The sequence below is a fragment of the Pangasianodon hypophthalmus genome, chromosome 6, assembly GCF_027358585.1.
Source record: "Pangasianodon hypophthalmus isolate fPanHyp1 chromosome 6, fPanHyp1.pri, whole genome shotgun sequence".
Classification (NCBI taxonomy): Eukaryota; Metazoa; Chordata; class Actinopteri; order Siluriformes; family Pangasiidae; genus Pangasianodon; species Pangasianodon hypophthalmus.
Window position 1 is genome coordinate 27,750,976 of NC_069715.1, and position 27,293 is coordinate 27,778,268.

General features: G+C 38.1%; 2 protein-coding genes across 6 annotated transcripts in view; both read right to left on the reverse strand.

Annotated features, from left to right (window-relative positions):
- ptprq (protein tyrosine phosphatase receptor type Q) overlaps positions 1–6,947 on the reverse strand; it is a 56,425-nt gene extending 49,478 nt beyond the window's left edge. For all 4 annotated transcript variants that reach the window (XM_026914018.3, XM_053235184.1, XM_053235183.1 and 1 more), the window contains exons 1-8: positions 6,585–6,947; positions 4,441–4,554; positions 3,467–3,608; positions 3,126–3,383; positions 2,140–2,357; positions 1,467–1,647; positions 1,073–1,360; positions 181–465 (exon numbers count right to left, since the gene is read on the reverse strand). In XM_026914018.3, coding sequence (XP_026769819.3) covers positions 181–465; positions 1,073–1,360; positions 1,467–1,647; positions 2,140–2,357; positions 3,126–3,383; positions 3,467–3,608; positions 4,441–4,554; positions 6,585–6,632 — 1,534 coding nt within the window. In that variant the 5' untranslated portion in view covers positions 6,633–6,947. The remainder of the gene's footprint in view (positions 1–180; positions 466–1,072; positions 1,361–1,466; positions 1,648–2,139; positions 2,358–3,125; positions 3,384–3,466; positions 3,609–4,440; positions 4,555–6,584) is intronic.
- A 3,061-nt stretch (positions 6,948–10,008) lies between these two features.
- otogl (otogelin-like) overlaps positions 10,009–27,293 on the reverse strand; it is a 46,385-nt gene continuing 29,100 nt past the window's right edge. Inside the window, exons 37-58 of one of the 2 annotated variants that reach the window (XM_053234636.1) lie at positions 26,947–27,124; positions 26,285–26,427; positions 26,156–26,179; positions 25,934–26,026; positions 25,451–25,634; positions 24,560–24,777; positions 23,172–23,313; positions 22,862–23,047; positions 22,290–22,502; positions 22,085–22,189; positions 21,880–21,987; positions 20,537–20,638; positions 19,953–20,057; positions 19,823–19,863; positions 19,118–19,181; positions 18,765–18,943; positions 18,011–18,115; positions 17,402–17,521; positions 17,268–17,313; positions 15,542–15,613; positions 11,347–11,426; positions 10,009–11,253 (exon numbers count right to left, since the gene is read on the reverse strand). In XM_053234636.1, the coding sequence (XP_053090611.1) occupies positions 11,053–11,253; positions 11,347–11,426; positions 15,542–15,613; positions 17,268–17,313; positions 17,402–17,521; positions 18,011–18,115; positions 18,765–18,943; positions 19,118–19,181; positions 19,823–19,863; positions 19,953–20,057; positions 20,537–20,638; positions 21,880–21,987; positions 22,085–22,189; positions 22,290–22,502; positions 22,862–23,047; positions 23,172–23,313; positions 24,560–24,777; positions 25,451–25,634; positions 25,934–26,026; positions 26,156–26,179; positions 26,285–26,427; positions 26,947–27,124 (2,709 nt within the window). In that variant the 3' untranslated portion in view covers positions 10,009–11,052. The remainder of the gene's footprint in view (positions 11,254–11,346; positions 11,427–15,541; positions 15,614–17,267; positions 17,314–17,401; positions 17,522–18,010; positions 18,116–18,764; positions 18,944–19,117; positions 19,182–19,822; positions 19,864–19,952; positions 20,058–20,536; positions 20,639–21,879; positions 21,988–22,084; positions 22,190–22,289; positions 22,503–22,861; positions 23,048–23,171; positions 23,314–24,559; positions 24,778–25,450; positions 25,635–25,933; positions 26,027–26,155; positions 26,180–26,284; positions 26,428–26,946; positions 27,125–27,293) is intronic. The other variant, XM_034304991.2, reaches the window with a different exon arrangement.

Genomic DNA, 27,293 nt, shown 5'->3' on the forward strand with positions numbered 1-27,293 from the left:
CAAATGTAAACTGTGGAGGGTGCCAATAATTTTAAATTTTGTTCCTTTAAAATGAACACATGCATGTAAAAATGTATGCTAAAAATAAAACTCCACTGTATGTTTAATCTCAAAATATCACTCACAGCACAGGCTTTGTCCAAGGGTGAAGGGTGCCATAATTATGGTGGCAGATCTTACCTGTGATGACAACCAGGGGTGTGGCCTCAGAGCTCTCCACCCCCTCTGCTGTGACTGACACCAGACTGATTCTGTAAACATGATAAGCTTCCAGCTCACCAATCACAGCACTGAGATTCCCTCTGTTCAGCCACAAGCCCCACCCCCTGCCAGAGGCTACATCCACCCAGCACAGGAAGTATCGCTCAAACAAAGCATTATGGGTAGAGTCAGGGGCAGCCCAGGACAGTGCAATCTGACTGGATGTGACATCCGTCACTGTGATGTTCTGTGGAGGGTTTGGCCCTGTAAAAAACACAAACAAAAAAAAAACAAAAAAAAAACATTGTAAAAAGTAAAAGTTCAGAAATAAATAACAGGAATGAAATATAAGATTTAAAAAAAATTAAGAAATATAAAAAATATATAAAATGACTTAATATTGTTAACTATTTTCCTAAAACAAAAATATGCAAAGAGTTATTGAGTTATTGTTACCACCCTGAAGTTGATTATTTTCCAGTAACATCCAAGTGTTTTACTCCTCTTATACCAGATAAATTTACCAAAGCTATTTTTTTATTAAAGAATGATGTCATACTTTTTATCCATTTTATCCTTTTTATCCATTTATAGTTACATATAGTTACAACAATTATACATTTTGCTTTGTTAAGCATAACACGTTTAAAGAAAAAAAAAACATTTATTTAGGATTAAATTGTGTAAGCTCCTACAATATGAGCTGCTGTTACTATAGAAACACATTAATATAAACCTGTGATTTGCAGCCAGAATTACTGTCAGAATTACTTTTACAGAAAATTAATCAACACCTTCTGACCAATCAGAATCGAGAATTCAGAGCTCTGTGTGTGTGTGTGTGTGTGTGTGTGTGTGTGTGTTTACTCACTGGTTTTAACTATGAAAACAGGGCCGAGGGTTTGAGACGCTCCAATGCGGTGTTGAAGGCTGAGGGAGACATAATAGATGTGTCCAGGGGAGAGTCCATACACACTCTTTCTGAGTGTGTGTGCAAGCGGAGGGTCTGTGAGGATTCGGCTACCAGACTGGTCATGAACGTGCAGGCTGAGCACAGAGCCAAGAGCCGAGTGGAGCTGAGAAATGTCTGACCAGCTGAAGACTGCTTCTGTCTCCTGCACGCTGTCCACACACAAGCCAGAGAAAGACCCCTGCAGCACTGAGACACACACACACATACACATACACAGGTTACATGCACACTGTCTCTCTCCCTCTCTCTCTCTCTCTCTCTCTCTCTCTGTCTCTCTCTCTCTCTCACTCACAGTGTGTGTGGCAGAGGTAGGGAAGCTGTACATCACACAGCATAGAGGTGAAGAAGTAGCCTGGTCCTGTAGCATTCCTCTGAAGGGCAAAACAGTCCGTCTGATTGGCTGAGAGAGATGATATTACTGCAACACTCAGGTTGTAGGCGGAGCCATCACCCCAGTACAGATGACCCTCTTCCTGCGGAGGGACAGAAACGGTAAACACAGTGGGTCTTTCCTGGGTTAAGTGCTGAAAAAGCACTGATACTGGAGACTCTCATATAGACATAAATGTGAAATAAACATCTCCTCACATAAAACGTCACCATATCAACGATCACACACGTTTTTAAATGTGTTAGTATGCACGTCCGCCAAACAAGTCCCTATGCAAGTTTTTAATATAGAAATGATAACATGTTAGAATGGTGCATTAATATAAACCTGCAATGTGACTTGCAGATGGAATGACTGTTAGAGCTGCTGTTATAGAATATAAATCAACACCTGACCAATCAGAATCGAGCTTTCAACAGCACTGTGCTAAAATGGTGACTTGACTAACTGTCAAGACCAAACGCATAATGTATAGATCAATAATTTAACTGCCGGAGTTTTAGTTTTCACAAATTTGTCACTACTGTGTGTGTGTATTTGTGTGTGTGTGTGTGAGAGACAGAGAGAAAGATACCCCTCGGTCATTCAGTGAGGTCCACAGCAGCAGCAAGTGGTTGTGGGATTGTAGTTTGGCAGAGACAAACAGAAAGTCAGTCTCTGTCTTCACACTGGCCAGACGGACCCCTGGGCCAGTGCTCTCACACACCTGCTGTGCTTCAGTCCACGTCCGCACATCCTGTCTGACCCGGAAACAGTTCCATCCTGTCGCTACCCAGCCCACAGGACACCGGCCTGCAGGAACACCGTGGGGATTAGAGTTAGAGATATGAATAATACACAGTATGATAACCGTACTCCTCAATATGATGGTTTTCAGTATATCAGCTTACTTGTAGAAAGATTGCTTTTCCTAGTACAGCCGATTTCAGAATTAATGGCGCCCATTGTGAATTATTTATGAAATGAATAGCACATTCTATGAGTGAAATGTTTTAGCTTTAACTAAAAATTGAGCTTGAATTAAAAAAAAAAAAAAACTCAAAAAAGAGTTTCTAAATGGTAACCAGATAGACTAGATACATAGTTAAGGGTTCTTTGCATTTGAAATTTGAAATGGTTCTATTCTGAACCATTTCTGTTTCTACATAAAACCTTAAAGGGTTTCCCCAGGGGATAAACTTAAGAATGCATTAGGGGGCTAGATTTAACCTGGTGTGTGTATGTGTATGTGTGTGTGTGTGTGTGTGTGATACAAAGTGATACAAAGCAGAATTTATGAAGGTAGACAACTGCTTTGCATTGGAATGTACTTTAGGAGTGCCAAAATTTTTTGAAACATATGTTTTTGAGAATAAATACTTGAATATCAATCATTTTTGTTTGAAGAACCTCGAATTATGTTATTTTATACTATACATTTTTTTTCTTAAAGTGTGTCAATATTTTTGAAGTTGACTGGTGCCAATAATTGTGAGGTTGTCTTTTCCCATTTTTTTTATCTAATAGTTGTGATCTATGCCGATAAAACAGGATTTCCAGTGTGTGCGTGTGTGTGTGTACCTGTCTCTATAGCCAGCTGCAGCTTCTGCGTGAGCGTGATATTGACATGTGGAACGTGTGTTTTCTGTGCTACAGTAACTGTGTAACGTGTTCCAGGTTGTAGTCCTGATACCAAGCACGATGGCTGAGAAGACGAAAGAGTCCAACACTGACGATCCACACACACGTGCTGTGTTTGTTCATTGGTCCAGTCAGTCCAGTTGAGCACAGCACTGGTAGAAGAGACCTCGACCTTCAGAAAGGAGCTCTGCAAAGGAACTACACAGAGCCATTTAATGTTCTAAAAAGCTCAGTCACACACTGGAGGAAATCTTTATCAGAATGTGTAGAGCTGATCTCACCCAGCTGGAAGAATCTGGCTTCCAACATCCGCTCCTGTTCATACAACTGTAAAGTCAAATTCAGTTCAGGAGGCGACTGCGGCACACGTACATCCATGATACACTCACACACACTCTGACACACCACACTGCTGCTCAGCACCTGACACAGAGACGATACAAGACATGATGCACAGCGGAAAGGAGTAGAGCTGTCACAGTTATTACCTAATGACCTAATTACATACGTATATGTGCTATGTAATGAATAAAACACTTGGGTGTGTGCTGTAGGAAAATAATCAACGGCATGGCAGCGTGGTGTTGACCAACGCCAAACGGAGTTACTGTAACCACCTGGAAGTTGATACATTTCCTATAACAGCATGACCTGAAGTGTTTTATTCCTCTCATAACACAGCATTTTTTTATTTATTAAAGAAAAACGTTATTGTTATTATGTTTTTATCTATTTGTAGTTACATTTAATGTCCTCAAAAGAAGTTAGTTTCTGTTATTCTGGCAGCTATAATCAGCCATTCTGATGAAAATCTTCACCATGACAACATTATACTTTGTTTATTATTAGTCTTAAATTATGTGGAGGGTCCTGTGAATGAGAAATGATAACATAATAGAACCATGTTAATATAAACCTGTGTGTTGCTGTGGTATAAAGACTAACTGCAAAAAAAAAAAACAACTATACATCATTTTTATTCATTATTCTTAGTAAAAGGCTTTGACCTATGAACATAGTAATATGTTACTATGTTCAGTAATAGGTATTATGTATCTAGGTTACTGTGTCATGTCTTCCTTATACATATTTTACAGTAAAAAGGAGGCCAAATTCAATCCATAGTTCATGTTTCATGTCAATAAATGGCCTTGTATGTACATAATTACACACATAATTATAAATATATTATAACAGTGGCATAAAATGAACTGTCATGTGTAGATTATCAGTATTGTGTGTGCTGTTTTTATACCTTGTTTCCCAATAAAAGTGTATAAGTATCAGGCTCAAGGCTGAGTGGAAAGCTGCAAAACTCCACCTGTACATGGACTGATGCTTGACCACTCAGACCAGGAAAACTCACAGCCTGAGCGAAGGAAAAAAGGAAAAGTCATCCTGATTTAATTTTTCTGTTTTGGAGATTTAATCCTGGTATTTATTGCTATTTCCACAGCCTACACAAGGCTGCATATAGAGTACCTTCTTAACATTAGTTTGAAGCATGCAATTTTTAAAGAACCAGTCTGCACACTGGAGAGCATCAAGAGAGCTGCTGGAAAATCTCAAACGTCGCCCTGTTGTACGTGCAGGTCAGCGATAGCTGTGTAGAAGGGTTTGTGAGGCCACAGTGACATTTACTATTCACAGATATGGCCTCAGAGTAAAAATGTTTGAGAGCCACTGTTTTAAAGCAGTAGTCTGTAATATTTAGAACCCTCTATTGCCTGCAAAGTGAAATGCAATTGCAAGTCAGATTGAAAAGCTTCCCTCTTCCCCCAACTGACCACATCCTCTCAGCTGAAACTACAGAATATTCATGAGTTGCATTTTGGGGAAAAGGAGCAGAGCTGAAGAGTTCTGTATCCAGCTGGAGGTGGGGCTAATTTCTGGGTCAGAAGAAAAATTTAAAAGACAAAAATTAAGAAACTGGCCAAATCCTTTACATTGGCAACATTGCCAAAAAGTCTTTTAACGTATGATACCATTATAGAATAATTACAAGTCTAGAAACATTACAAGTTTCACCTTAACCATGGAATGTTTCAGCTCTGTAGAGGCATCAGTGTAAATGAGTCCAATATTAATAATAACTGCATCTTTTATCCTGAAATAATAAATATGATTTAGAATCCTTTAAGTTTAGGCTATCCCTTACATCCTTAAATGTTTTTCAGATTTGAATATGCACACAGTGTGACACGTTTTAACGCATTAATCACAATGTAGACTGCTCACATCCACTTTACTGCTTTTAATTAATTTATTTTTTTCACAGGTCGAGGTTATAAGTAAAGCAATCATGGCTATAAGACTATACTAACACATATTTGTCTTAGAACAACCTGCTGCTTGTGCTAAACATGACAAAACACTAGAAATGTTAAAAGTAACACAAAATGTCCTTAACTGAACACACATGAAATATGTGAGCATACATGGAAAATAACTCACACTCTCAAAACAGATGTTTTTAACACATCTGTTTTGAAAGTGAGTTATTTTCCATGTATGCTCACATATTTCATGTGTTTTTGTTCATTCGAGTTGCATTTTATGTGCATATGTATAAAAAAAAAAAAAAAAGAAGTAAATGGAAATACATGCTCTTCGAAAAAGCGCACATTATTTCCCATGTCAAGGTCTGATAAACACATTTTCTTGCAGTGTTTTAAAGAGATGAGATGAGGCAAGATGAGACGAGACGTGATGAGACGAGACGAGATGTGATGTGATGAGATGAGCTGACATGAGATGTGATGAGATGAGATGTGACATGATGTGCTGAGCTGAGATGTGATGTGATGAGATGCGATGTGATGAGAGCTGAGATTAGATGAGATGAGATGAGATGTGATGAGATGTGACATGATGTGCTGAGCTGAGATGTGATGTGATGAGCTGAGATTAGATGAGATGAGATGAGATGAGATGTGATTACATGAGATGAGATGTGATGTGACATGATGTGATGAGATAAGACGAGATGAGATGTGATGAGATGTGACATGATGTGATGAGCTGAGCTGAGCTGAGATGTGATGAGATGAGATGTGACATGATGTGCTGAGCTGAGATGTGATGTGATGAGATGCGATGTGATGAGAGCTGAGATTAGATGAGATGAGATGAGATGTGATGAGATGTGACATGATGTGATGAGATAAGATGAGATTAGATGAGATGAGATGTGATGAGATGTGACATGATGTGCTGAGCTGAGATGTGATGTGATGAGATGTGATGAGAGCTGAGATTAGATTAGATGAGATGAGATGAGATGTGATTACATGAGATGAGATGTGATGTGACATGATGTGATGAGATAAGATGAGATGAGATGTGATGAGATGTGACATGATGTGATGAGATGTGATGAGCTGAGATGAGATTTATTACCTGTATCAGAAACCCCAGCAGTCTCAGCAGAGGAACCGTTTTACCCATTAGTTATTTCCAGTGTCTGAGAAATCCGTGAGAAAAGAAAGACCAACCTGCAGCGTCTTAGCCAAACTGTCACACTGCTGTCTGAACAAGAAAACTTTTTTATTAAAGATGACATTAATTAGACCTCGCGCTGCTCAGTGTGTGCTGCTCTCCACATCCGCACACACATCTGGATATTTCACATTCCCTTCCTCATGATGAAAAGAAAATATTTTCTCTTCCACGCCTGTATCTCCTGCAAGAAACACCTAAAATGAATTCAAACGAAAGAAAAAACAGTTTCATGTAGTGACTTTGTGTCTCTTCACCGCAAATACCGCACACTCCCGCACTAAATAAAAGGGGCGGGGCCATCTCTCTTTTTTTTTTTTTTTTTTTTTTTAAACACGTACTACTGGTTAGTAGGAAGTAGCCTATAGTATGCGGTTTGCATGCTGTCAGTAAGTCGTTGTCATAGCTACTAGCCCCGCCCCCCTCTTCAGGAGACTGGCGCCACACTCTGAAGTAAGGAATGTTTGGTAAAGTCCCCCTGAGCATCATTACGTCTTATTTAATACTACAGAGTCTTTACGCAGTTTTAAGGAAGTTATTTAAGTTATTTTTGCATGACACACCTGAATTAAATAAGTTCTGAGCCAACTTAAGAGTAATATACCACTCCTGGATGCTGGTGTAAGCCCAGTGTTTTCTGATCTACCTCCAAAAGATTTTCATCTTCATTCATCTTCATTAACCACATCCAGAGTCTGTCTCAGGAACATGCAGTGTGAGGCAGGAATACACCCTGGATGGGATGACAGTCAATCGCAGGACACCGTCTACACCCAGGGCCAGTTTAGCGTAGCCTACCAGCATGTTGTTTTTGCAAGGTCGGAGGAAACCAGAGAACCCGGAGAACCTGGAGGATCTTCTGGGTTGACAGACACAGGGAGAACATGCAAAACTTCACACAGACAGTAACCCCAGCTCAGGATTGAACTGAAAACCCTGGAGCTGTGAGGCAGCAACACGACCCACTGCACCACCCTCAAAAAGATTTGTAGATCTATTTCCAGAAATGTGTTGTAACATTAAAATAGAGCCAAAGTTCTAGCATTTAAATTCATTCTACATCGAATTCAAAGTAACATTTCTAGTAAGTGTTAGCAGAATCAACTTTATTTTCACTGATGTCCATCTTGACCATCTTTTTGGTGGTTGATTGGGACTTTTTATTTTATTTCAATCAGAAACAAAAGAATTTAGCCGGAAATATTATGTAACCAGTGTGAAAGTCAAATTTTATTACTAATCGAAGGCCTCCATGTCTAATTCTGTGCCGCTAAAAGTTATCACGCAATTGCCTTGTAATAAGCTGCATGAAATACAATTAAATTCAATTTAATGCTATTGTTAATGTGCAACATTCTTTAAAGAAAATAAATCAGACTTGGGACTGACTCAGACTGAATCAGACTGCGTTAACAAAATTGACCTATAAATCTATAATATCTATAATCAGAGTCATCTAAACGAGAGGAGTTAAGCATTTACACATCACATTCTTGAGTTCAGAAGAAAGATTGTCTGTATCAGTTGCATGATTTACAGTTATTTTAATAACGTTCATCCAACATGAGTACACAACAGAGAGCTGTTTCTCTTGGAGGCACTAAGCTTGAAAATAAATTTCGCAACACAGCCTTGTGAATCTCTTGCAGATGTGATGCAGTGAGATTTCTTTTCACTATGCAGACCAAATACAGCTCGGCATCGGAACCACAAAGATAAAAGCCTGTTGACCAAGACCACTCATCTTAAGTCCTGACTCAGCAGCTTCACACGAGGAGGAGTTGAAGCCTGCCAGCAATTTTAATTGCTTTGCTATAAAAAACAACACGGCTCAGCAGGACAGAGTTCAGCCCCGGCGTGGGATGATCCATCGACATGAAGCTGATGAGGACATGAAGAGCAGGTCAATGTTTCTGGAGAATGTGAATGTGGAGAATGTGGTGTAGTGAACACGCATATCCACAGACTTGTCTTTATAGACTACTGTCTAAGAATTGTTTACTCGTCAACTGGGTCGTACAAGACTTTTTACACTCTGTATGTTCTCTAAAGTTACACTGCTTTCATTTTTATTAACAAAGATCTATTTAATCCATTCTGTTCTCTTTCTCTATAATGTAATTTCACCAGTTATTTCTGACATGAAGTTGAAATATTTGTTTTATACCAGAGTGCTGTGGAATTCTCCAAACTGATTGGTCAGAAGGTGTTTATTAATTTTCTGTAACAGCAGCTCTAACAGTAGTTCCAGTTGTAATTCGAATCACAGGTTTCTAATACATTATCTTTTCTATAGTAACAGCTCATTCACAGGGATCTACATAATATCTATACTCTGATGATGTACTACTCAGGCTGAATTTGTGATATAACATCATTCCACAAGGCAACATGGTCATTTCTTTTTTAAAAGTAGAAAAATTTTGTTTAGAAGGTAACAATGGCGGCAGCTAGGGCCTATGTGCACAAACTGATTCTGACTGACAACCATTAGCAATTGCTAAATAGCCTGTTAGTCTGGTTTTTTTATTTATTGTGACTTTCAGTTATTAACAAATAACTATGCTTAATATACTTTTTTCATTTTTTTTTTATTTTTGACATGCTGTGACTTTATACAAAAATTTACTATTTGCTATTTTACATTGTACTACTGTTCTAAAATTAAAGCTGAACTTATATTTGTCTGCCTTAAAACTTTTGTACACTTTGGCTTTAATCACCAAAAGTGAACATATTTTGGGTAAGAGTTACAGTCTGTTAAAGTCACTGATCTAGTATCCCCTGCTTTTAGCACTGTTCCTGTTCTACCCTGTCGTAGACAGTCTATGCCTCTATTGCAGTATATTTGTGATTTTGCGTAAGTGACGAGGGCAGGAGTAGAGAAATCTATGATAATGGCTATCTTGACAGAAAGGCAAGAACAGCAGCAGCCATCTTGCGTATGCATAGTTATGTATATTCTGTGCCTGTGCCTGTCTCCCACCGTGATTCAGTTCTTATGCTTGTCTCTATGTCCTGGGTTGTTTCTGTGTTTGCCATAGTGTCATGTAGCCTTCCATGCAATATAGAAACTTGCAGAGCGGGAAAGTTGTGTTCATGTTTTTCTTTTTCTTCTTTTCTACTGTCTCTCTGCCCCTAAAAATGAAGGTGCCATATTGGTGCAGCTTTCAGTGCCAGGGTCCGGGTCCATTTCCTGTAGTATTATTAGGTATTGGATTAGTTTCTTTTAATATGTTTGTGGGGGTTTGTGAAGAGCATTAGTGAGGTCAGGCACAGATGTTGGGTGAGGAGTCGGGGTGTCTGGGGTGCAGTCAGTGTTCCAGTTCATCCCAAAGGTGTTCAGTGGGGTTGAGGTCAGGGCTCTGTGCAGGACACTCGAGTTCTTCCACTCCAACCTTCACACACCACGTCTTCATGGAGCTCGCCTTGTGCACAGGGGCATTGTCATGCTGGAACAGGTTTGGGCTTCTTAGTTCCAGTGAAGGGAAATTATAATGCTACAAGCATACAAAGACATTCTATACAATCGTGTGCTTCCAACTTTGTGGCAACAGCTTGTGGAAGAACCACATATGGGTGATAGTCAGGTGTCCACATATGGTTTTTTAGCACTTTGTATTGTTTATTCTTGATCATGGGTTGTTCTCTGGTTTTGATCTTTGCCTACCTGTCTCTGGATGTCTATTTTTGATATCTGCCTGTGTGCTAGAGCTTGGAACTCTGGAATGGATTTCAACATTTTTTGTGAAAGAGTTCTCAGCTACACCTGTAACAGGGTATCAACTCTCAGATCACAAGAGAAATGGCACATTTTCAGTTTAATAGAATTCAGACTTTCACAAATCTGGCTTATTTATTTATCCCTGTAGGGGGTTTAAGTGTTTTTTAAAAAATGTTGATGGCAAATTGTTCAAAAAGTACAGTTATTTCTTAAATAAAACAAGAGGTTAAAAAAGATACAAAAATCTGAAAAGGCATCTAAAATACTACTGACTTACCTAGGTTACTTAATTACATGCAAGGTGCAAGAATCAATTTTGCTTCAAAATATTTTTGAGAAACAAAACTGCATGATATATTGATATTAATAACCTGTACTTGGGCACATACATTATTTCTTTTATTATTCCTTATATATTGACATATATAAGCTGACTGATTATTAGTCATACATTCATCTACTGACTACGTGATTATGTAATATTCCCAAGATTGTTAATTCAGAATTTAAAATATATATATAAATATGGAGTTAGTAGTTTGTGGTTGTACTGATCTGTGTGGTATTAACTGAGCACGTCCACTGAGAGGGTATATAGAGATGAAAATGCCAAGGTACTGCACATCTACAAACTGGTATCAGTTATTAGTTCCACTGGCATGAGCAGTCCATCGGCTCCTGGAAGTTGTATTCCACAGAAGTAGCATTGCGAGTGCAGTACAGCTGGATGACGCGGTTCTGTAGGCCATTTTCACGACAGCACTTGCAAAAACGTGCATGGCTGTTTATGTTGAAGTTAAATATGGTGGCAGAAGGACACTTCCCATCACAGGAGTATACTGTTACCTGAAAGAGAGAGAGACAGACAGAGAGCGAAATGAGGACTGGATGATTAAGTAGATGCTTAGCCAGTGTTGGAATGAAACAAATCTCACTCACTGGTGCATTACTTCTGCAGTCATCTTTCCTGATAGTGGTCCTGATGGCAACCCTTTTGCATGTTTTACCATCCTCTTTACCTGTGCACATGGAGAAAGGCAGTGTAATGGAAACACACAAACACCCACTCACAGTAAATCATACACTTATTCTGTCTTCAAGAAAACTTTGCAATATCTAGCATTTAAACTCTGTAAACATGGTTTCAAATATTAAAACAGTCACTTGGTAAGCATTAACCAAGAGGAAATTCAAGACAAATATCATAAGAACAATTTAGTTCTAGCTAATTACTGCCTGAAACACTGGGCGTGTCACACTGCATAATGATTGACACTTGCATCTCCCTAGCAACGGAAATAGCCTGACAACAGTGGTGGAAAGTCGATAGGAATGACAAAGTGAAGCATTTCCACAACAATTTGTTAAGTTGCATATCTTCATTTGTACTGGTGTATTTGAGTATATTACTGTGTATATATTGGTGTGGTGAAAATAAGGTAAGACTGTAGGTTGTGCATGCTTGATTTTTGCTTCCTGTGTTTAGCTAGCTTAAAAGTAACAGTGATTATGAATATGATTAGCAAAGCTTCATACTGCAAGCGGCACTACAATAGTGAAGAAGCGAAAGGGTTAGGGCATTAAAAAAAGCCTTAATGTCCTTTAATCACTCATCATAGCAGCTATTGGATAATTACCCAGAGGCCTTTTACCGTGCTAGGCAACTGCTGAACATGATGATAAAGCCATGCAAAATGCTACAGCCTTAAAAGAGGGCAAAATTGTCCATGCTCTCTGGGTGGGATGGTTGACATACTCTGTCTCCCATGTCAGTCACAGTGATACTAGCCAGTCGTGGATGTCTGTGAGCTCATGTATGCAGAAGAGGGCAGATAGCCCTTTTCTTCTGAATGTGTTATGCCTCCCTATGCCATAGCAGCAAATCAAAAAGGTGTGGTTGGCTGGCTTCACCTGTCTTGGAGGAAGCACGTGTTAGCCTTCACCCTCCCCAGTTAGGTGCTGTATGACGGGGAGAGCTGGCTGGTAGGTACGAATTGGCAGGTCACCAAATTGGGATGAAAACAGGGGGAAAAAAGAACTATTAACCATGACCACAGATACTACTGCTTAAAGAATGCTGTATACAATGCTAAAATGCTAGTTATTTGCAGTTACAGCCCCTCAAAGAGGAGCAATGAGCTAAAAAGAAGTCACATCAGTTTCTGTGACTGAATTCTGATTTGTACATGGAAGAACCTGATGTCACCTACTTACAATATAACCCCACCCACTCAAACAGGCCAGAAGAAAACGACAGGGAAGTAATCTCTCAACTGAAAAGATCAGCGTTGTTCTTTATTTTGCAGAGTTCACAACAGACACTATAGCTCTTATTAAATAGCCAAAAATGAAAAGAAGCATACTAACTGATTAGTGCAAAGTGAAAATCATTATGCTTGTCTAATTTTTGGCTTTATAATGATAATAAGGCACTGTTTAAATAAAATGAATGGCTTTACACTGGGGATGTGCACTCCGTTATGGTGTACACACTCTCATCCACTCACAGACACGGTATTCCTCTCATGTCTCACACACAGTTTTTCATTTACTTACAAATACATAATAGAATCAGTGGCTTTTGAGCTTCACTATTGTAACTAAACCATGGAGACTCCATTTGCTTGACAAGCCTATCTCCATGGTGATGCTATGTCACACATAGCTGTTAGCTGTAGCCTTTGCTAAGACCAGCTCACTTTAAAAGAAATGTCATAGCAGTTGGAGGCTATTTTCTCCAACACCAACAAGGGCGTTTCATTTAAAGTTTTAAACTCTGACACTGAAAGTCAGTCTCAGGCCCACACGAGAAAGGTGAGTTATCAGCACATTTCAGCACGCCATAAATCACTGATTTGCACTCTACTTCTGTGCCAAGCGGGATGGACAAGTGGTGTAGTGTGTGGTGAAGTGTGTGGGATGCAGGATGCAGGGACAAGTGGTGAAGTGTGTGCAGGCCTATCTACATGTGTGTGTAAGTGTATTCATGTTGTAAGTTCATGCTGTTGTTACTGTTAAAATTCTGTTTGAACTTTAATAATTTTTACATATTAAAGGGAAAAATCCACATTGGAATGATTAAGATAGATAAGTCTGATACAAAGTTCTGGCTAAATGAGCTTTGGGTTACTTTATGCACAAAAATGGGTCTCATTAAATGTATAATTTATGATATATAACTGGTTGCACCCGCTGTGCCTCAGAAGCACTTTGCTTGCACAGCTGATGAAGTACTTTTGTTCCACACATCCTGTTTCCAAACTCTGTGTACTACACTTAGCTTTTAATACATCTACTATTATAACTGAAGTACAAAGACATGCTTGTCGGTAGTGAATTAAATAATCTGGCAAATAATAACCATGGTACCTCTTCAGGCAACCATTCAAGATGTTCTGCTTACAGATTTATTAATATAGCCACCAAAATTATAGTCGCCAAAGTATCCATTTTTATAACTCATCACACATGCATCTGAACATCTGAGAAACCAAGAGGAGATGGGCTGATCATTCTGTCAAGCACCTTCATACCATCATAATGAAGGATTTCTCCTTTGCAGTGGGGAGACACTTCAACAACAATGGACACAGCATTATGGACATCACTAGTTGTTGCTATGGGAGAAATGAAGTGAGGAAACTTAAGGAAAAGAGCTCCTCTATACTCTCTGAACTGATCCTATCCTGATGGGGGCGTGGTCTCTTCCAGGATGAATCCACCCCCATTCACAGAGCACAAGGGCTCTCCGAATGATGTGATGAGGATGAAAATGATGTAAATCATATGCTATGGCTTTCACAGTCTCAAGAGCTCAACTCTGTTGGACAGCTATGGGAGATGTACACATACACACACTATAGACTTATTAATATTCAAGAGCATTTGAATGCTGAACTTTTAAGCAAAGTAATGTGCTGAAATTCCAATGTTATAAAAAGAAAGTGTATTATTTATTTTAAATGTGTATATACATTTGCCTGTAACATACTACAAAAGTACAAACCACGGAAAAGATACAGGTCATGTACCACTCACTTATGAATATTACGGTTCCAAGGACTTCATGGCAGAAATCATGGTGATGTTTTGTGTTCTGTTCATTAACATGTTCATTAACATGATGTCAACTAAACACACTGTGGAGTCTTAGGAGATGTTTATAACTTTATACTTTATGCTAGTAAAGGCATACATGTTCACCATAATCATAAATAAATATAAATTACTTATTCATTTAATCATTTGTGAGAAGTTATTTTGGCAGAGTGGGAGCCAATGACAGATACAGTTGTGAAAGAATGCTGTGCAAGAGGATAATTTTGCAAAATAGTGCTCTATCGGTGTGTGTTTCATTTTTGACAATGCGAAATAACATCAACCAGTATTACCAGCTATCAATAGACACATCGATACCATTGTTTTCAGACTCAGTACAACTAGATGTTTTGGTACTCGTTGATACTGTTATTGATACTAATTCCCAAATGAGAAACCTACATATATTAAGCAATCTGGGGTGTCATATTATTCAGCTCTGTTTATGGTGATTGCTGCCATGTGATGCTAGCACTGATCTCCTCATGCTGACTTTTATGTATAAAATGTTATATTTAAGATGTTTAGGATGCTTCACTGCTTCATGCTACCTTTGTGTATGTACAATGAACAGCACCTTGTTCTGATTTTTAATGACCATGCTCACTGATACTGTTCTACACTGCTCTGCTCAGCTCAGCTCGACCATCCTCGTGGTCTCTATTAAAAATACTGCTTGAACACCACTGCAGGAAGATGCTGTAGTTCATTCTTTTCACAGAGCACATTGTCATTTTGTGTTGTCTGTTCATTATCATGGTTAACCTAGGCTTATGTCACACAGTATCACATAGTATCAGATGTTGGTATCAGAGCATTTTTTTACTAGTACAAGTAAATGAGCTTTGTATGGAACTGATTTGCTGGTACCAGTATCAGTATCGATGCATTCCTATTTATCAGTATTTTTATATTCTTAAAGTTTGTATAAGTAATTTTTAATATGGATTGGGTCAACACACACACACACACACATGTACACATGTACACACGCACACATGGTATAGTAAAAGAGAGGAAGAGGGATGGAAAGTACCTGTGTCACAGTTAGTACTAGCAGTGGGAGTTACAGGACTAATGGAAAAAGGTAACAAACCAAGTCCAGCACCTGAGAAACACACAGGGTCATATTTACAATTTCACACATTGACCATAGGTCACAAATGCTGCCTTCCCAGCATGCACTGTGTCGAGGTGGACAGAAATCCCACAACTCAGTCCTCACCTCGGAGTACTTGAAGCATAGCAGCCACCCCACAGGAAAAAGCCGAAACAACTAAACCACATGCCTTCACACACTTGCATGCATGCAGACACAGAAACTCTCACCGCAACACATATTTACAGAAACATTAACTTAAACATATAACATTTCAATATGTATAAATGTCAAAAAATCCTGTGAACACAAACAGAAAGGGCACATGCCAGAGCATCTTCTCAAAGCCATCTCGGAGCTCCCCAAGCATGCAAATTCCAGTCTAATCAAAAGGTCATGGTGGAGATTTATGAACAGATTATTAAAGACAGATTCATGCAAACCAATAGTCATGCTAGTTTTGGATAACAACGTATATAAGTATGAATAAGTGACCTATAACGTGTCAAACACTGATTTACTTAAGCTGCATTCATGGTTTTTAATCCTACAAAATCAATCTAGGACCTCAACAATAGGGCTGCAAAATTAATTGTATTTTAATTTTGATCACTATTTCTGACTTCCTCAATCAATTAAATATAATTGATTATGATATTGTTAAGCTTAGCTACAGTTATAGAAACAGTTAATCTCTGATTGTGTCTGAAATCGCTCCCTCAGCCAGGTCATAATACACTATTTGGACTGTTCTGTATAGAGCACTAACTAGCGCGCAGCAATACAAGGGACACCGTCACTTATTAGTGAGTGCTCCGGAAATGCATCATCAGGACTCGCCTTTACATAAACAGTTCAAATGTTACAAATTATAGAACCTGAAACCACAAAACTATATTAGTATTTAAATTTACATTTAAATAAAAAGTCAGTCACTCCAGTATCCATCCTCTCTAGTACATTTTGAGCTAAAAGAAACCGCTATGCATTGTGATAATGTGGAACGAGTGTGATTTATTGCACTATCCAGGGAATGTATTTTGTCTATTGAGAATTCAGACAAAATGATATTAAAACAAAAACTGTTTTTTTTTGTTCATTTACAATGATAAAAGTTGTATTAAAAAAGTGATAAATAATTATGATTTCAATATTGAGCAAAATAATCACGAGTGTACATTTTTATCATGCAGCCCTTCTTAACAGCCATAATTAAAAAAATCTTAGCAACTTAGTGCAGAACCCAGCTAGCTCCAAAGCTAATACACCCCAGGAAACAAAAAATACAGTCCTGGAATTAAGAAAAAACATCTTACAACCTAAATGTTAGCCCTGGTCTTGTTAGTGGAGCTACAGAATCCTTTTTATTCTCTTCGTATCAATATATTTATTACTTATCTTAAAAAAAAGATAACATTTTCTGAATGCAATGTAAGAGAAAAAATATCTGAAGATGGAGTGAGGAATGGAAATAAAAGACAGAGACAGAGAAAGAAGAGTGAGAGGGGGTTTCATTTCCTCCAGGACAGCAGGACTCAATTCAACCACAGAGCAAAACCAGCAGCCATAACCAAAAAACCCACCATGGCCACCTCCATCATCCAATCAGCATCCAGCAACCACCATAAACCACAAGAAGCCACCAGCCCACCTGAATACTTACATGTCTTGCAGCAGCCATCAACGTAGGTCTGCACCACACCACCATTCTGAAAAGAGACCATGAGGATTATAAACTTGGGTTTATAAAAACATCTGCTCTCAGAATGACTAAAATATCTTGATTTTTCTGCAGACCTGAATACACTCTGTGTCATTGAACGGAGGGCAGACGACTCCAGAGGCGAGAATCACCGCTCCCACCGCTGTCTCAATGCAGTCGAAACGTGTGCAATTAGACACCCAAGAGCTACCTGCCTATAATCACACAAAATGAGCCACAACTGAGCTTCATTTAAGGATTAAATATAAATGAGATAACTGTACAATATATATATATATATATATATATATATATATATATATATATATATATATATATATATATACACATACACAATATATGGGCTAATTCCAATGCCAAGACATGACTTTTTGCATTGAAAGAAGATTCTTAAAATGCATAAACATTATCTGTATACTTTAACTATGTTGTTTCATAAACCATTACATATTAAGGGAGAAATAAAACTCTAAAGTTAAGAATAATGATCCAAATTACTACTTTCACAATAAATTTCACAATGAAACTAGTGTAAACACATTTCTAGGCCATATATTTAGAACATTATTATTGTTATTATTATATAATAAGATAGAAATAAAGTTGCTTACAATCAAACAATTACTGTTTTAAAAACCCTTATATGTGTGTATTATATTTAATAAAAAAAGAGTCAGGTATACCGTAAATACTTCTGTAGTTCCGTTCTCACTGGTAAATGAACATGAGACGTTTTTACACGAGCCACAACACACATGCGGGTCAGAGGACGGGACATACACCTGGTGCTTTAGAAGCAAACAACAAGATACAGGTGACTATACAAAGCACTCAGATCTAAACAAGTAATACATGTAATATATGTAATACATACAAAATATGTAATATGCATACATGTGTTACATACAGTGTATACTGTATTTTTCTATTTGTAATCAGGCTCAAGAGAAGCATCAGAAAACATTTTAATACAATGCCATTTCAGCTTCCTATTCTAATTCAAAGGTTCTTAGTTCTTATCTTTATACATGTAAATTCTGCCATGATCAGCCTCGTGCTCAGATTTTTACACCTTAAAACACCAAAACGAATACCAAAGTATTAGCCTTATAGATATGCCTTACATGTATTCATAATTATTTGCATAATTACAGTCTTTTCTTTAGTCCTAGGCATCCATGTCCATGCTTGTAGCTGTTTATATAATTTCTTGATAATTTCTTTGAAAACCTAATAACAGGCTTTACACTTGATTATTCTCTTTTTTTAGTGTAGTGCATGCAAGTGCATCTTAAAGGAAAATTTACTTCATAATCTGTTGAAACCTATTAAACCATATATACTTTAGGGTTATGTAAGACACCTTACAACTAAGACTATGGCTAAAATATTTTCTGTAGAGGACAGAATAATGTACACAGTGTGTGTAGGACTCACAGGCTCACACTTTTCAGAGCAGTTTGAAGTGGTCACATCCATGGCATAGAAACCGGTGCTGGGGTCTCTGTGTGTGAGGCACTGCACAGTATAGCACAGCTCTCCTTCAACGTACTGCACCATGGACTGGCCTGGACTCAGCACAGTCACTCCCTGAAATAAACATACATCTGCCTTCTCTGCATACGTACACACACACACACACACACACACACACACACACACACAAAAGCAGGTGCACACCCACAAGGAGAACATGTTTTAAGTACAATGAGTGATTATGTAAAATCGCACTGATCAGTGTGTAGATTGTGTAAAGTGTGTGTGTGTGTGTGTGTGTGTGTGTTTCTTACTGCACAAGTACTGAATGCAGCCACAGGTACTGCTGTGATCTGGCTCCTCCACTTGAATTTCTCCCTGACAAGCATGAAAGAAAAAAGTCAAAGGTCACTGAGAGAAATTAGATAAAATATAAAATTGCGTGTTTGATAAAAGTTCAAGGAAGTAAATTACACAAGGATGTATAATGTTTGTCCAATTTTGTATGTTTTTTAAACTCAGTTTATTGTTGTCAAATAGCTTTCAGACAATTGTGTGCATTTCTGCCATGTTAGTGGCATTCTTATTTTGTGAGAAGTCATGAACTCATGAAATAATTTTCCAAAATTTCCTCTTCGATTAATCCCACCCATGAATTTACTGTTGCTATGTCTGACAAGCTTGTAAGCCCAACATGTTGACTAGAATATATTACTATTCATATAATACATAGATTTTTTTTGGGGGGGGGAAATCCAACAGTTACACAATGAGTAGAACACAAAAACGTTATATGTGTTTAAAAATGCATACATGTTTATGCTGAAATAAATTCAATAAATTAAATGAGAATTAAGAGACGTTGCTTGACCAAAAAGAATGCTGCTTAGATCTCTAGAATTTATGTAAGTGTGCATAGGGTTTGTGTTTCCTACATGATGTGACCACCTAAGTTGTGGAATCCTACAAAGTAAGGCAGAGAGAGAGATATACACAACATGCTGTTAACAGGAACTCACCACAGTGCACTGAGGCCGTGCAATACTGTCACACTGACACTCTGAGGGAGAGACAACAGTACTGTGAACAAATCAGATCAATGCATTTGTTTGAATATATATGGGTGATCTGTGTGTCTGGAAGTATTACCACAGTGAATGTCTGGACAGCAGCTGCCAGGTACAGGCGTCTTAACAAGTGCAGTACCAGTAACACAGCTAATGCTGGGCTCAGGACACAGGCTCACATCACACACTACAAAAAAAGCAATGAATATTCAACTTAAGCTTTAATATTTGATTAAAAGAAGGTTGATGATGTATAAACAGTGCCGAATGGTTGCAATCTGCACTGTTACTTACCACGAAGACGCTTGTGTTTCCCATATTTGTCAGAAAACTTCACACTAATGATCCACTCTTATTTTTCTGATATTTTGAATTCACAAGTTGTGACACCATGTTGACATTTTTGAGAAAGTTCAATTAGTAATCACCCAAGTGTAATTACAATGTAACTGTAATTTTGCACAGTCTTTCTTAGTAAATTACCAATTAAATTAATAACACCAAAAGACCTAACAGCTATGTGATAACTAATTTACTATTTTATGTTCATTGATGAGTCCGATGTGTGTTCACCTTTCTATGTCAAAGCACAAATTCCCAAGTTATATCTGATTGCATCATTCGTTAGTACCATTTGATTGTGTGTGTGTTTGTGTGTTGAATTACCACAGCGATAATGGGGGCAGCAATGATGAGTAGTGTTCATATCCACAACCAGAATCTCTCCAGGCAGACATACTGGGATGGGCTCCATACAAGACTCACACACTGTAGTACACACACAGTATAATACATACTGCAATTTAAAGACTCAAATCATATTAGAGACAATATCAACCATATTCAAGAATGAATCATTTTTCAATAGACAGCATTTTCAGCAGCATAAACACTCATGGAGTTCAGTTTCAAGCCATACATTTAGTGGTCAAAATAATTAAATCTCATGTCCAATCACATGACAAGCTGGACACCCACATAAATAGACCAAAGTTTATTTTTTCACTGTTTTAAACATATCTTAAGTGTTATTATTTCAGTTGAGTGCAGTTTGAATTCTTGTACTGAATTTAGTAACATAGGATATTACTGTAATAACACCGTGAATAATTGCCATACATGGCCACAACATGAAGCGACAAAGCAGCCAGCAGTCACTCATGTTAAGTAGGAGATGGTCATTTACAGTTTCTGAAATGGGAGTTCATTATTTTTTAACATCCTAAGCAGGAACCATTTTTATTTGATCCTCTGTAACAATGTTTCTCAAAGTGGGGTCTGTAATTTTTTTATTCCAGCAGTGGAAATCACAAACCACCATTACAAAAGTTTATTACCAAGTTCCTATAGTTATTAGCCTGTTTGACTAGTCACTTGAATTAAATGGGTTTAACCAAAATCTTAACTTAATAATAAGTACCCCTATAAATAATAATGTCAACTTGGATCTAATGTGTTGAAAGTTCAAAGTGAAAAGCTCTATGGCTTCAATAAATATCCAGAAAAATATAATGTACTTTTCACTAATGGACCTAATATTTGAATAGCTCATGAACTATGTACTGAGGGGGTGGAGATTTTTTTTTCTTTACTTCTAAAGGGGTCCCTGGCTGCAAATAATTTGAGAACCCCTGCCGATTCCAATATAGCTTATAAGATAGTGAAGTAATAAAGCTGAGCAGGGTTTGAATCAAGTCAATTGAGAAGCACAGAGATGTGGTGAGTAATCCCATTTTTCAAAATCCTAAAACTATACTCTTCTTTTTTACCCTGTCATTTCCACTCATGCTTGTGTTTTTATTTTATTTTTATTTTATTTCCTCTGCACATTCTTTTAATTCTCTGTATCTTCTTAGCGAACTTAGTCTTTTCACCCCAACTATTTCTCAGAATTTGGCCAGGCTCTATGAAAAGTTATATATAAAACACAATTTGCCAATCTAGCTATGGAATCTATCCCTTGATTGTAATGATAAGCACCAAAAGCTTACCCATCAAAGCTTTCTTACCACATAGATAGTTATAGCAGCAGGCATGCTGCCCTCTGACCTCCACCAAGAACTGGTCCTCTTTGCATTCTGGCATTGGGACACTGGGACAGGACAGTGGATCACATTCTGTAACAAAATATTGACCTCAGATTTATTATTTCCACCTAAATGGGCAAGCCGTTGTATTTGAAGTGAATTACTGAGGCATCAGAACTTATCTGACCACATCGATATTCGGGACAGCAGGAGAGGGTGCTATAGCCAATCACCAGCTTGTTCCCAATCCCACAGGAAGGAATGTCATTCTGGCAAATGGTTATGTTACACTCTATATACATACAGACATTCACACATATTAGCCCATAGACATACATGCTCAAAAGATATTTTATTTGTACTGTTGTGTCTGTGTATGTGTGTGTGTATACCGCAAATCTTTTTTGGGCAGCAAGCACCCTCTTCCAGCACATCGATGTAGTATTCGCCCTCACGCTCACACAGAGGGGCAGGCTCAGGAGGACACTCGGGCTCCACCGGGACGACACTGCCATTCTCCAGGCAGGTGAACAGACAGCAGCCTCGCAGAGAACCATTCCACACCTCCCCTGGGGCCCGCGGCGAACCATCGTTATCCGTACACACTGACATGCACATGTTGAACACGCATATGTTTATAACTCACAACATACAAAAACACAACATATCTGTCACTAATCAGCAGGGTTCTGTGCTAGAGTCTCAAAGATTAGAAGTTTTCTCAAAAATTTTGAAGTGTCTAACATACCAGACTCCTTGATGAAGCTAGGATATGCATACTGTAAATGCCATACTGGAGCAAAATCAATAATAAATAAAATCTATAATAAGCAAAATCTAATAGCATGTCTTTATGATAATACTGAGGATTAAATTTGATATCACGTAACCATTCTACCTCTACCACGCCCAGACTTTATTCTTTATTTCTCCATTTTCATTACATGAGCCCTTGATTTCTCACCACATTGGTCCTCAGTGACACAGTATGCGGAGTCGGCTCGGTGCAGGATGGTACCACTCTTACATACACACTCCTCTCGAATGGAGGAACAGGTGCTTTCCTCATAATAATCTCGATTCTGACACGTCATCGTCTTGCATGTGTTCACACATGGCTTATATTCTTTACCAGGAGGACATTTCAGAGCTGCCACGTACAAACAAACAAACAATAAATAAGACAAAATGTTAATGAATGTGAACACAATCTAGAGCTAGTGCATGAGATCTGGTATATCTGTGTGTATATGTTTGTGCATGTGAAGACTCACGGCAGAAGTTGCTTGTCCTCCAGCTGAAGCAGATCTGGTGAGTGTAACAGATGGCCACATAAGCAGCAAGAAAGTCACACTCGTGCTCCTTGTAGTGCAGGTCACCTGCCCAGATTTTGTCACAGAACTGCTCTGGTGAAACCTACATAAAAATATAATTTACATTTCAACATTTACTCCGAGTAAACAAGACATACTGTATATCTTTGTACATTAAATTTTAAAGTACTTGTGAAATCAAAAATGTGATTTTTAAATGGTTCACTCCAGGTGAATGGCTGACTATAATTACACTGAGTGGTGTTTGTGTCAAATTTGATAACACAGCGCAAAATCCACTTTTCCATTTAAAACAGAAACTGTCTCAGTACTTTCTCAACGACCTGAACCTATCACATCCAAATAATTAAAGGATATATGGCACCTGTAAACCTTTAGCCTCAGAGGTTAACTTACATAAGTACTAAACGTAATGATGCCCAGATTAATTAATTCTTATAATTTATTAAAATTACTATTTGGCTATAGTTAAATAATAGAAAATCAAAAATCAGATACTGAAATCCCACTCGTGTTGAGCTGTGACAAATACGAGCTACATAAGTGGCTAGACTTTAGGGATTGCAGGAAGACATGGGGGAAATTCCAATTTGGATATTCATAAAGCCTGGCATTTTTAATGTATGGAGATGTTCATATGCCATTTTAGAAGTGTTTAATTTAATTCTTTATCAGTCACTCACTTTCATTAACTGTTTTAATCCTTGTCAGGGTCGTGGTGGATCCAGAGCCTATACTGGGAACACTGGCCATGAGATGGGAATACACCCTGGATGGGATGCCAGTGTATTACAGGGTACCACGCACACACACATTCACACACTAATTCACACCTATGGACAATTTAGCATCCAATCACGCCCTCCCGGCGAAACCACCAACCTGTGTTTAATTTATTTGATTTTTTTAATTAAATCATGTATTGTTCTACATAGATTTTCATAATTTATAATTTCATTCCTCACGTTTGTTACTACATACAAGCAAAGCTACATTCTATTAGTTTCACCGCAGTTAGTGAATAATTCATGTTAGTCACTGGATAATATACTTTAAGAATAGCTGAATATTAAGCTGAAACTTTTGCCTTAAATACAACTTTGTGGACTTCTGGCACTGTGCAATCTGTTACAAACACATCTTTAGTTAACATTATTAGCACCACTGAATGAGAACTCACATACTTTATTATACTGAATTTTTTTTAAATTTGCTATCTTGCATTTACAGTTTTTATACTGTACCGCATTCTTGCTCTGTTCTGTCTTTGCTATTAAAACAATACAATTTTCATAAGTTTCATAAATATTTATATAACTGTGCAGGACCTTGTGGTGACACTTGGAGAAGGGGCTCTGGTTGAGCATTTGAAAACATTTTGTGCAGTTTCCCGTGGTGCAGTTGTCTCCCACTCTCCGGAAGTAATCCGTCTCCTCGGATGTGTCCACCATCCAGCTGTGAAGAAACACAGGGATGTCCTCCACGTTTCGCATCACAGTCCCGTTGGGCAAACGTAAGTCATCTGCTGGGTTACCGTCACAGCAGCCTGAGAGACAATGCACACATTGGTCTCAAACACACTTGAAAATTTGAAAAATGATTTAAATCATCCATTGATCATGTCTTTGGGATACTGATATGATGGCATATATCCAGTTCAGGATTTCCTTTACACAAATTCATTATTGTTTACTAGGGATTCCCTTAATTTATGATGCTTAGTATCTTTTTAACCATTTTCTTTGGCGCCTTAATCATATTTACAGTTGTGTTATATACTTGGCTATAACGTTACTTTGGTCTTGCTATGCTTATGTGCTTATATTAACTGTTATTTTACTCTAATGGCACTATCATAAGTTGCTATGTGGATGAAACCCATAGCTTGATATCGAATTATAAGTAATATGGAGGAAGTAATGTATTTTTTTCTCCAACCTACCCTGGTTTCTACTTTTCTGTCTCAACTCTAAAAACTATAGCTGTCATTCACGTCACAAAACAAAGAGTAATCAAACGACTTCTGCGACTCCAACATATTTCCTTTAAAGTTAATAATTTTTTATTGTGTTAACTGGAGTGATATAAAAGTGACCATAGTTTTCTTTTGTTTCCTTTTTAGCCAATATGGTCAATTTCTTAAGGGTTCTTATGCACAAATTCAAAAATCTGCATAGGAACAGGTGGAGACACACACACAAACACACACACACACTGACCGCAGAGGCCTCTGGTGGAGGTGTTATCGGGGGCGCCGTACTGTAGGACCATGATGCCGGTGCTGTGGTACCACTGGATACTGATTCCACTGGGGGTGTGAATGATGTACATGGTCCCTGTGTCATCGATATGCAGGTTTAATCTGGTGAACGGCAGCCGAGCTGTGATCTGGTTCACAGATACCTACATCAAACCAGGCAAAGAAAGGATTAAGCTTAAAATTCATAAATACATACACAAATTCATACAGCTTAATATTCATAAATATAAAACAAATTAAACAAAACTAAAAATTATTTTTACAAAAATGTGTCAATGACAAGTCATAAAAGATTACCTGTACAAATGTGGCATATAGTTAGTGGGTAGGTGGGGAGTTTTAAAATGATGGAAAAGACAGCTTGTGTAATAAAATATGGCAGACAGTGTTTTGGGTATGATTATATGTCTAGCAAGCTAATCTATCTTAAATAGCTGTGTACCTTGCGGTCAAGGCGACTGATCATGATCCTGTAGGCATGAGTGGTTATGTTCAACTTCTTAAAACATAGGCCAGAGGTTCCACCTGTAGGAGTCTATCAGAGAGAGAGAGAGAAAGGGGCAAAAAGGGGCACAAATTAAAGACATAAATGCTCTACTATAATTATTGTTATTATTGTGAGACTAACAATAATTTTTTTTTTTAATATCAGCAGTAAACTTACAGGTCGTCTAATGTAGTTCACACTCTGAAACACAAAAAAGAATAAATTAATACTTCAGAAAAAAATAAAGTACTCATGTTTTTATGTATATTGATATTGGCTATTGGAAAGTTAGTGTGCGCTGTTCACCTCACTGGTGGGGCATTTCTCGACATGTCCAACAATGTGCTCTCGAGGCAGGTGAACCAGTATATAGGAGCCGTTATCATACAGAGCAACATTGTTCCCGTCAAACGTGATCACACGAAGGTCTGAGATTATAGAGCAGCGGCCTGACAGTACACACACACCAGTATCAGTATTGGTATCTTGAACAGGGGTTCTTATGCCCATTTCATTCACTGTGTAACTCTCTCACTGTGTACATGATTCTTAAGTCTAAGAAGGTCAGCGATAAAAAGACCAATAAGTGACTGTATCCTGTCTGTTGCTATGCACAAAGTATCAGTCAGTCTCTAACCATTAGTGGAAAGGGACCACCATATCACCACCAGTGAGCAGATACTATTTAGGAGGTGGGTGATTCTCAGTACAACAGTGACATTAACATTGTGAGGTGTGTGATACAAGTGTATCAGGTGCAGCAGCATTAATGATGTGTGTATAGTGGTTCCTTTCTACTCCTGCATAACTGCAGATGGGCTACAGCCAGTAAAAGTATCATATACTGCACATGTACAGCATCATATACTGCACCTACAGTATATGACATGTCGTCTTTGATCCTCCATTCATTCACTTAGATATGAATTCTAGTGTCTGAATAGAGAAGTAAAGGGTGTGTGTCTTACAGGGACAGCGCCACAGTGGACAGCAGGGGTCTGTGTTGATCTGAATGGGCATGCCCAGTAGGTTACACTGCGGTTGGGTGATGTTGAATCTGCAGTGCTGGGAGGAGTTGTATAGCATCAGCTGCCCATTAAAGCAAATGTACTCACTGCACTCATCAACTCGCACAGAGAATGGAGGCTAAACAGGAACAAAACACCAACAGAAAAACACATTCATACCACATTTCCTCAACAGATTTATTCCATGATACACTGTGTTTTGAGCTAAGAAACCTTCCCGATGTGATTATGAATTGCCCAGTGACAAAATGTTTGCCAGTAAATACATTAGAACCACACCACACCTC